This window comes from Aplysia californica, unplaced genomic scaffold (assembly GCF_000002075.1).
Source record: "Aplysia californica isolate F4 #8 unplaced genomic scaffold, AplCal3.0 scaffold00680, whole genome shotgun sequence".
NCBI classification, from domain to species: Eukaryota; Metazoa; Mollusca; class Gastropoda; order Aplysiida; family Aplysiidae; genus Aplysia; species Aplysia californica.
This window is the reverse complement of record NW_004797950.1, coordinates 62,863-71,970: the sequence shown is the minus strand read 5'-3', so window position 1 is coordinate 71,970 and position 9,108 is coordinate 62,863. Positions and strand designations below refer to the sequence as shown.

The window sequence follows — 9,108 nt, the reverse complement described above, 5'->3', positions numbered from 1 at the left end:
AAAGAAGAAATCATGTGAAATAGAGAAGGCGAACTTAAAGTGTGTGGCAAAAATCCACCAAGACTTTCTGTAGGCCTACAGTAGAGTTGACTCTCGCTACACATTATAGACAGCCCAAATGTTGAGGCAGCAAATATTACAAAAACCATCAGCAGCATACAACAGCAACAAAATCCACTAGATCTAGGGGCAACAACAAGAACAAGAAAAGAGCTGCGACTGTCTTTGTTTGTTAGTTTGCTGTGTGTGTCTGTTCGCGCTCGCCCGTAAAGGCCACAAGCATGTGCGTTTGTGTGTGTGAGAGAGAGAGAGAGGGTGTGAGAGGGAGAGGGAGAGAGGGTGTGTGTGTGTGAGAGAGAGAGAGAGGGTGTGTGTGTGAGAGGGAGAGAGGGTGTGTGTGTGTGAGAGAGAGAGGGTGTGTGTGTGTGTGTGAGAGGGAGAGAGGGTGTGTGTGTGAGAGGGAGAGAGGGTGTGTGTGTGTGTGAGAGAGAGAGGGTGTGTGTGTGTTTGTTTTTCTTTTTTCATTTCAATTTCTTTTTTTGTTGTCACAGCGTCACTCTGTCGCAATAAACGCTGTGTTAGTTGGACTGTCGCAGTTAACGCTACAAAAATCCACAAATATTTCAAGTAAGAATAGGAACTTATAAAATTATGTCCCTTTAATCTAATGTGACTGAAACGTTCGAGCTCAAACCGGCGTCCCATTTGTTCAAACCCGCGGCCACACTCCTTAGCGAAGGAAAATACTACTTTCCTTTGTTTAATCCCATTTATTTAAGTGATCACCGGTTCGTTTTCCACTGTCAGCACCAGGTGGATCTATCATAGAAGGCAACCCTCATTTGTCAGGGCAATGTCAATTCTTGGGTTTTAAAGTTCAAACATGGACAAAACGCAGTCACACACACACACACACATGCATGTAACACATATATATATACCATACCATACCACCTTACACACAACAAACATACATGGACACACCCATGAAGAATACACTCACACTCACACACGTATGCATCTAGACCTTAATACTCACGCCCACACACTCTCATGCACACACATATACTCACATTGTAATGTGCTAACAACCCCTACAAACATTTATTCTTAGCTCTATAATATTAAGAAACTCTTTATATACACAAGAAAATCTACCCGGACAGTTTGAGCAAAATCACGAAAGTTGTGCTTGCTCAAACCGACCACCCCACTATGGGGTTAAAATGAAAGGGGGACACCGCTCAGTGATTCGCAGGGTCTTCTGACATGCCTGTTCTGACTTTTGAACTCTCAGTTGACCCGGAAGCTATCGTAACAAAAGCCCTGCCGCCTCAGCAAACGACTTCTTCCCTTTCACTCACTGTAACCCACAAGCATGGGGGAGCGACTTACGTTTTGGGAGATTCTTAGTCGAAAGTTGACACTTGCTGACCAAAACAAAAGATGGTGACACCCTCATGGGAGGTTGGCAGGAGTTCAAAATTATCCAAAGATAAACGAAGCGAAAACAGACGTCATGGCCGGTTTGAGCAGGCGGCCGGTATGATCTCAATTGACTCTAAATCTAGAATCTGAAGTATCTGATATATTCAGACATTTAAAAGTCCTGGCAGAATGAAAGATGACGCCTAAATCTCGCATAAAACCAAAAAATCTCGAGAAAGGAAACCGTCAGGAGAAATAGAGACCAAGTTTATTTTACCGAGCGTTTGGAGAAATAGTCACTTCGTGTATTTATTTACTTATTTTTCTCTATGGGTTCAAGTGTGTGTGGTTTCAGGGACCAGTGGTAAACCTGGTTCTACTTCTTCTGTACTCTCACTGTTCTCTAGGTCTGTCTTTTCACCAACATTCTCTCACTGTTCTCTAGGTCTGTCTTTTCACCAACGTTCTCTCACTGTTCTCTAGGTTTGTCTTTTCACCAACGTTCTCTCACTGTTCTCTAGGTCTGTCTTTTCACCAACGTTCTCTCACTGTTCTCTAGGTCTGTCTTTTCACCAGCAGGTTATAATAATTGGTGAGATTGAACTTGTCAATTGCATGATCCTTCAACTTCGAAGGAAATGAAAAATTATTCTTCAAAATTCCATCAATATCAATATAATTTCTCTCTTTTCTTTCAGGGAAAAGTTGAATACCTTGTCAAGTGGAAAGGATGGTCAATAAAGTAAGTTGTGTCATTGTTGACATACGCCCCCCCCCCCATAAGAAGCTTGTGTTTTGTTGTTTCCCTCCCTGTTCGTATGTCTCGTTTACAGCGTAATGTACCGGTGCCATGAGTGGCGGGCACCCTTACTTTGTGGACTTGCTAACGTGGAGAAGAGAATTATTGTGATTGATACTTTTGTCTTCTGCATCAACTAGGAATCTATTTCACAGGCTCAGGTCAAGAGTTTTTGGGATTCTTGTGCAGTCTCAGATTGACAGAATTATGAAGAGTTGACATGTTCAGTACTCCAAAAAGTAGTCTATCGCCCTTACTAAAAACAGAAGTACCAATTTCTGCAGACTAGATCTGTCATCAGGACAGGGGGGGAAGCGTTGTTGTTCTCATTGTCTAGCTGGGTACCCGTGTTCCATGAATGGACTCAAAAGAATCAATTGTCACGACTTTGTGGGTTCAGTGCACACTGTATGGGAAGAAAAGCCTCACTAGTTTACAATGGCGTCTTAGAAGAACTTTCCCAAGGTTGGATCTAAATGAAACTAATTAAAAACTGATAATTAAACTACAGTAACTTCAGACTCCTTAATATATTTGTGTACCCTTTAAATGATTGAGAACCACCATAAATTTTCTCAAATTCGAAAGTTAAGTGGTTCGGAAGTTTTAGGTGACCAAAGTGACGAACTTTCACAAATATGATATGTATAGATATTTGTATTATATTATATATATTTCTCTCGCTCGTCTTTTCGGTCAGGTACAACACGTGGGAGCCGGAGGAGAATATTTTGGACCACCGCCTGATCGAACAGTTCAAGTAAGTCATTGGTTGTTTCACCTATACTATAAGTTACTATAAGGCTCTGTAGCTGTCTCTCTTGTTCACCTATACTATAAGTTACTATAAGGCTCTGTAGCAGTCTCTCTTGTTCACCTGTACTATAAGTTACTATAAGGCTCTGTAGCAGTCTCTCTTGTTCACCTATACTATAAGTTACTATAAGGCTCTGTAGCTGTCTCTCTGCTTCTCCAGTTCTCTCTCTTCTATGTGGCAGTAGTTGATGATTGGATTTTTCCGTTGATGCTAAAGTAGAGATGTAAAGCATGTACTTACCAATGTGCTCTCTCTTCACTTCATCAACAACTCCTGGTGGGCGGCTTTCTTTGTGTGACTATGACCTACTGATTGTGTTGATTGAGGGGTAAAACAGAAAATCTCCATTATCTTTGCTGTAGAAGCAGTCCCTATGGATCTTGTAGAAGTTACTGGAACATCTTTGTGATTTTTTTTTTCACTTTTTGGAAGAAGATGAGACTTATTGACTGAAAAAATCACAGTAGGGTAGGGGAGTGAGATCCTGGTTGATTGTTGATCTTGGGGTTGTTGTTTTTTTGTTTTTTTTTGGGGGGGGGAGGGATTGTTGGTTGTTGTTGGTGTTTTTTAAGGATGGTGGCCAGCCTTGTTGCTAGGGGACAGTTGTGTAGTATTCCTTGTGGTTGTAGTTTAAGGTCATATTGTAAACCTTTTTCTCTATACTGTGTGGCTTGTTGCTAAGGGACAGTTGTGTGGTATTCCTTGTGGTGTAAGTTTAAGGTCATCTTGTAAACCTTTTTCTCTATCCTGTGTGGCTTTTGAGTCGACTGATCTTTCTCTGATTTTTCTCCTCAGGAGGGAGACTGGCGGTGGTGGGGGGAAGAGAGGCCCAAAGCCAAAGAAGATGAAACTGCAGGTACAGTAGACTGGGCTTTTTGGGTGCACAAAGTTCATGGTTGCTTCTTCACTAGATTTGCTTGTGGTTGGGGGGTTTAATGGTTAGCATTTTTAGCTTTTTCTTTTCGTCGAAGTAGAGAAATACCATGGTGGTCTAACATGTGTGCAATACCTCAGACAGGGAATCTCTTTATTGCAGTCAACACCTGAATGTTGGCAAAGACTACAGTGACACACAAGACATGGTTTTCTTGTTTCTTTGAGAAGTGTCGTTTGTCATAAACTGGACCATTATCCAACTCATCTGCACCATCTTTGCTTGACTAGCGTCTGTGTTGTAGTGGTTGGTCGCTTGACTGTCGCACGCAGGAGAAACAAAATTTATTCCCAGTGGAGGGGGGGGGGGTTTATCGAGCATCTCGGCCGTCCTGCAGGAATGTTGTGGCTCTGACAGACGGGGTTGGAAGCCTGTGTCCTGAATGATCTAAATTGTGCCCGTAGAGCTGTAAAAACACACCTACTTTTTTATATCTTTGCTCTCTGAATCCTTAAAAAATTCATGAAGTGCTTCACTGGAAACAAAGTGGAGGTGTAAAAACATTTTGGGGTCAGATTTTGATCTCCCTTTGTGTCAATGAGGGAACAGAATGTAAGCTTTTACTTGGCTCAGAAATAGAAAATATGAAAAATTTGAAGAAAGCTATTTAAAGTTTAAAGTGCCTTGTATAAGGAATACCCTTTCATGAGAATTCTTGGCAGGGATACTGAAGGTGTTGGGAAGATGTTCCTTTCGTTATTCTTATCAAATGTGAGGCAACGTGGTGAAATCAGGCACTCGTCAAAATAACAAAATTGGAGAAACAGGCATTTTCCCACCTGTTTCGCAATTTTAATCAAATTTTGGGGGTTTTTTTGTTCAACCCTTTTATGTTCAAATAAAAACACATTTCCATGTGAATTATATTGAAAAACTTTGATCTGAGGCACCCAGTAATGGAAAACTTCCACTATATTTGGTCTATGATATTTGTGATTGATAGAGATACGTTCACTTATCCTGGATGCCTCAGGCCTAGTACAGTTTACATAATCAATGCGTTCATGTGTTGTGTGTTTGTGTCGATGCGTTCATGTGTTGTGTGTTTGTGTCAATGCGTTCATGTGTTGTGTGTTTGTGTCAATGCGTTCATGTGTTGTGTGTTTGTGTCAATGCGTTCATGTGTTGTGTATTTTTGTCAATGCGTTCATGTGTTGTGTGTTTGTATCAATGCGTTCATGTGTTGTGTGTTTGTATCGTGACCCAGGAGAACACAGACGACACGGCTGAGGGATCCTCGGAGGACGATGAGGAAGACGCCAGCGACGACGATGATGATGACGACGACAGCAACAGTTCGGAGGAGGATGGGTCCAGCCTGAGCGGCGGCGAGCTGAGCAGACAGAAGAAAGACACACACCACAGGTCCTCGGCGGCCGACCGTGAGGCAGAACACGAGCGAGAGCGAGACCGAGGCAAGGAGAAGGGTCCGGCCGGTCGACAAGCTGCCCCGGCCCCCGTCGTGAAGCGAGGTCCCGGGAGGCCACCGAAAAACCCGCGACCCCCTGGCCACTTGCCCCCGCCCAAGGCCAAACTGACGGCCAACAAAACCAAACTGAAAGTGGGTCGGAAACCGGGGCCGAAAAAAGCCGTTCCGAAAGCAAAACCGGCAGCGAAAGGTTCTCAGGGAAACTCCTCCAAGACTGACGAGCCGTCGGGCAAGGGTGTGGCCAAAGACAAAGACAGTGGGGCCAAAGACTGCAGCTCTTCTTCCTCCGCGACCTCCGGCACTTCCTCCAGAGTTCCCAAGCTGGAGAACAAAGCCTCGGAGGACACGCTCTCCAGCCGCACCACGGCCCCGACCACCGGCCCCAAATCTGGGGACCACGGCGTCTATGACTTCCCCTCGGACGACTGCGACTCCAACAAGGGTGTGCTGGCCAGCAATCTCCCGGAGCGGAGCGCGGTGGTCAAGAACTACTGGGTGCCGCCCGCCTTCCTCAAGCCTGTGGTGGACAGCATCGTGGTCACCGACGTTTCCTCGTCTGACCTCATGGTCACCGTCCGCGAGTGTTCCTACAACAACGGATTCTTTACCTGATGGCGTCTGTGAGTGTTGCTATGACAACGGATTGCTTACATGATGGAACGTCTGAGTGTTGCTATGACAACACATTCTTTACATGATGGCGTCTGTGAGTGTTGCTATGATAACAGATTCTTTACACGATGGCGTCTGTGAGTGTTGCTATGACAACAGATTCTTTACACGATGGCGTCTGTGAGTGTTGCTATGACAACGGATTGCTTACATGATGGAACGTCTGAGAGTGTTCTCACAACAATGGATTCTTTACAGGATGGAACGTCTGTTCAATAGTTATAAATGTGCGCTAAAGTGCCAAAGGGGGATATTAACATGTTGTTATGCCCAGTAGAATTGTCAATGGGATGATTCTTCAATGTCATGCTCATACTATGACTGAACTACAACGGGGCTCTGCCTCTTTTTCTTTCCTAATCCTTACTATCGTCATTTTCCTCTATTTCTTTTATATGTTTGTCACACTCTTGTGACCCGTTATTTCCGGGGTGCCGTGATAGTCGAAGCAGAATTTGTGCTGTTGAAGCCAGAGAGGTGAGCAGAGTAAGTCTGATTCCCTGTATGGACTTCTCTGTTGACATCCACCCCTTGGCGCTCATATGACCTTATAGCAGTTGCGAGCGCCGTAAAACCTTACTTAAACTTTTAAAAACTTGTACCTGAGTTGGGTGGGTTGACAGCCGCTGCTCGTGCCCTGACTGGGTTCTTGAGCCTGGCACTGTTGGCAGAAACAGCTCAAGTCCTGGAGCACTTGTAGAGAACCTCCCTCTGTCTTGAGATCCTGTGTCCCAGGCAGTGTTGACCTCGTCCCACGGCTGTTCCCCAGCGGAGCCCTTAGTTACCTGAGGAGCTGACCCGCTGGTCATCCATGCCGCGCCCGTGTGGTCAGGGAGGTCACTTTGACCTTTACTCTATGAGTGAACTGTTGTGACTTGACAATTTGTATACAGTTTAAAATATCGTCATCGTGGCTTTGCCCATAGAGACAAATCAAAGTCAAAATTTTATCAACAGATAGTTAGAGGCATTTGTGGACTACAGCAAATAACTTTTTAATTGATATTCATAGCTGGGCACCCTTTAAAACATTTGCGCCATTGAGTGCATCTTTGAGGGAAATTTGTAGGTCTACTCTTTAAAAAGACGATATTTTAAAATGTGAACCCACATCTTTAAAATAATCATTGGTACACAACAGTGACATGATGAGCTTTCAGAAACTCTGACTTTTGGTTCGATTGGTTCTGAAATGGAGAAATTGTAAATTTACTACTGTCCAGTTTATGACAGTTCAAGAAGCAGAAATAGTTAACTTGGAGAAGTTTCACTGCTACCCAATTCATGAAACAGGAGTTTCCTCTTTGTCTTCTCACAGCTGGAGCTGCTTTCACTTACACAAACACCAATATGAATACTCACAACAAGAAATGCAAAAGTGTCTTTGAGTTCAAAGGCTAGCTGTCTTCCTCTTCTTTCCCTTCAGTAACAGCTTTCTACTGCTTCCCTTTTCCCTGAATTCCCGCTGTCTTTTTCTCCAGTTTTTGCGATGCTGAAGTGAACAAGTTCGCCACCCTCCTCACTCATTAAACCTAGATCTAGGATCTAGGCCAATTCCATATCAACTGTACCTTCCTTTTCTCTGCCGAGGAGTAAAGTTTTCTGCGTGTCATTTGTGTAGCGAGTGTTTCTTCTAAATGAGACAATGGTTGTGTAATAGGTCTCTGAAGTGCATGAGATAATGATGTGTCTTTGATCTGCGCGCAAGGAGATGTTGCACTGTCTTTGAACTCTTTCTGTGTACGTTTGGGTTTTTAAGTTGCCACTGGTGTCTCTAGGGTTAGATCTCTGTGTGGGGAGTTCACTGGTGATATTTCTAGTGAAATCTGTCACCACAAACATTACAATTATTGTACACAGGACATATGATGAAATCTGTCACGTGGGATTCGAGACCCAGCTTACAATCAAGAAGATAGCGGCAGTCTTTGCCTGGTGTTGCCAGGCCTGCTTCAATGATGCCTGTAAGCTTCAAGTCTACATTCTCGCAAATTTCGCATAATGCATGGTTACATTTCCTACATTGGTGTATTTGGACAGACTGTGGTCTATTCTTACCAAAAAAAACAACTGAAGCTGAACTTTTTATGTCCATCATTTGACATGATTGTGTCTGTCATGTTGACATACTCTGAGCGTTGTGGTGTCTCCTGACACAAGTCTCCCACTGTTTCCTGCCGTGTCTTTGGGGAAAAAGGAAGAGCTTTCTTCACCCTGCACATGGCCTACTCTTAGCTTCAGCGACGCTACAGTCAGAATTGTGGCTGTGTTACTGTCCTCCTCTGTTGACAGCACCAAAACTTACGGAAAATATCGGGGACCACTTCTGCCGCAATGGAGCCTCTTTATGCCGCGATGTGGTGTGGAAAGTGTTGGACGTGTTTGTACAGTCATTCTTCAATCAGCCATTCCTACGTGTCCTGTTTCATCTGTCATTGTGTGAGAACGTTTGGAGCCATGTCTTGTCTACAGTTGTCAGCCGTCCACAGATGTCTACATCTGTCACGGTTAGAGGGTGAAAGACAGGATGTGGGCTGTGTGTGGTATTGTCTCAGTTATGTATATGTTTTTGTATTATAATTCATGTGTATATAATTCATCACGACCAGTGTATATATCTCAAGTGTTCATCATTCCTGTCAATACTTATGTGTTTTTCACTATCGTCATGTCCTCCAGTTGTACAAGTATAGCTGCCAACCAATATGTAGAAAAACATTTACTACGTTTGTGAGAGTCTGGGTGAGCACATCTATTGTTGTGTAGGAACAGACAGGTTCTCTGTGGTCTAGTGTGGGAACAGACAGGTTCTCTGTGGTCTAGTGTGGGAACAGACAGGTTCTCTGTGGTCTAGTGTGGGAACAGACAGGTTCTCTGTGGTCTAATGTAGGAACAGACAGGTTCTCTGTGGTCTAGTGTGGGAACAGACAGGTTCTCTGTGGTCTAGTGTGGGAACAGACAGGTTCTCTGTGGTCTAATGTAGGAACAGACAGGTTCTCTGTGGTCTAATGTAGGAACAGACAGGTTCT

General features: G+C 43.9%; 1 protein-coding gene across 1 annotated transcript in view; it reads left to right on the top strand.

Moving 5' to 3' along the window:
- The window catches only part of LOC101852877 (chromobox protein homolog 8), a 9,832-nt gene extending 3,340 nt beyond the window's left edge, over positions 1 to 6,492 (top strand). The window contains exons 2-5 of the mRNA XM_005108336.3: positions 2,127 to 2,170; positions 2,928 to 2,987; positions 3,840 to 3,900; positions 5,186 to 6,492. Coding sequence (XP_005108393.1) covers positions 2,127 to 2,170; positions 2,928 to 2,987; positions 3,840 to 3,900; positions 5,186 to 6,019 — 999 coding nt within the window. The 3' untranslated portion in view covers positions 6,020 to 6,492. The remainder of the gene's footprint in view (positions 1 to 2,126; positions 2,171 to 2,927; positions 2,988 to 3,839; positions 3,901 to 5,185) is intronic.
- The last annotated feature ends 2,616 nt before the right edge of the window (positions 6,493 to 9,108 follow it).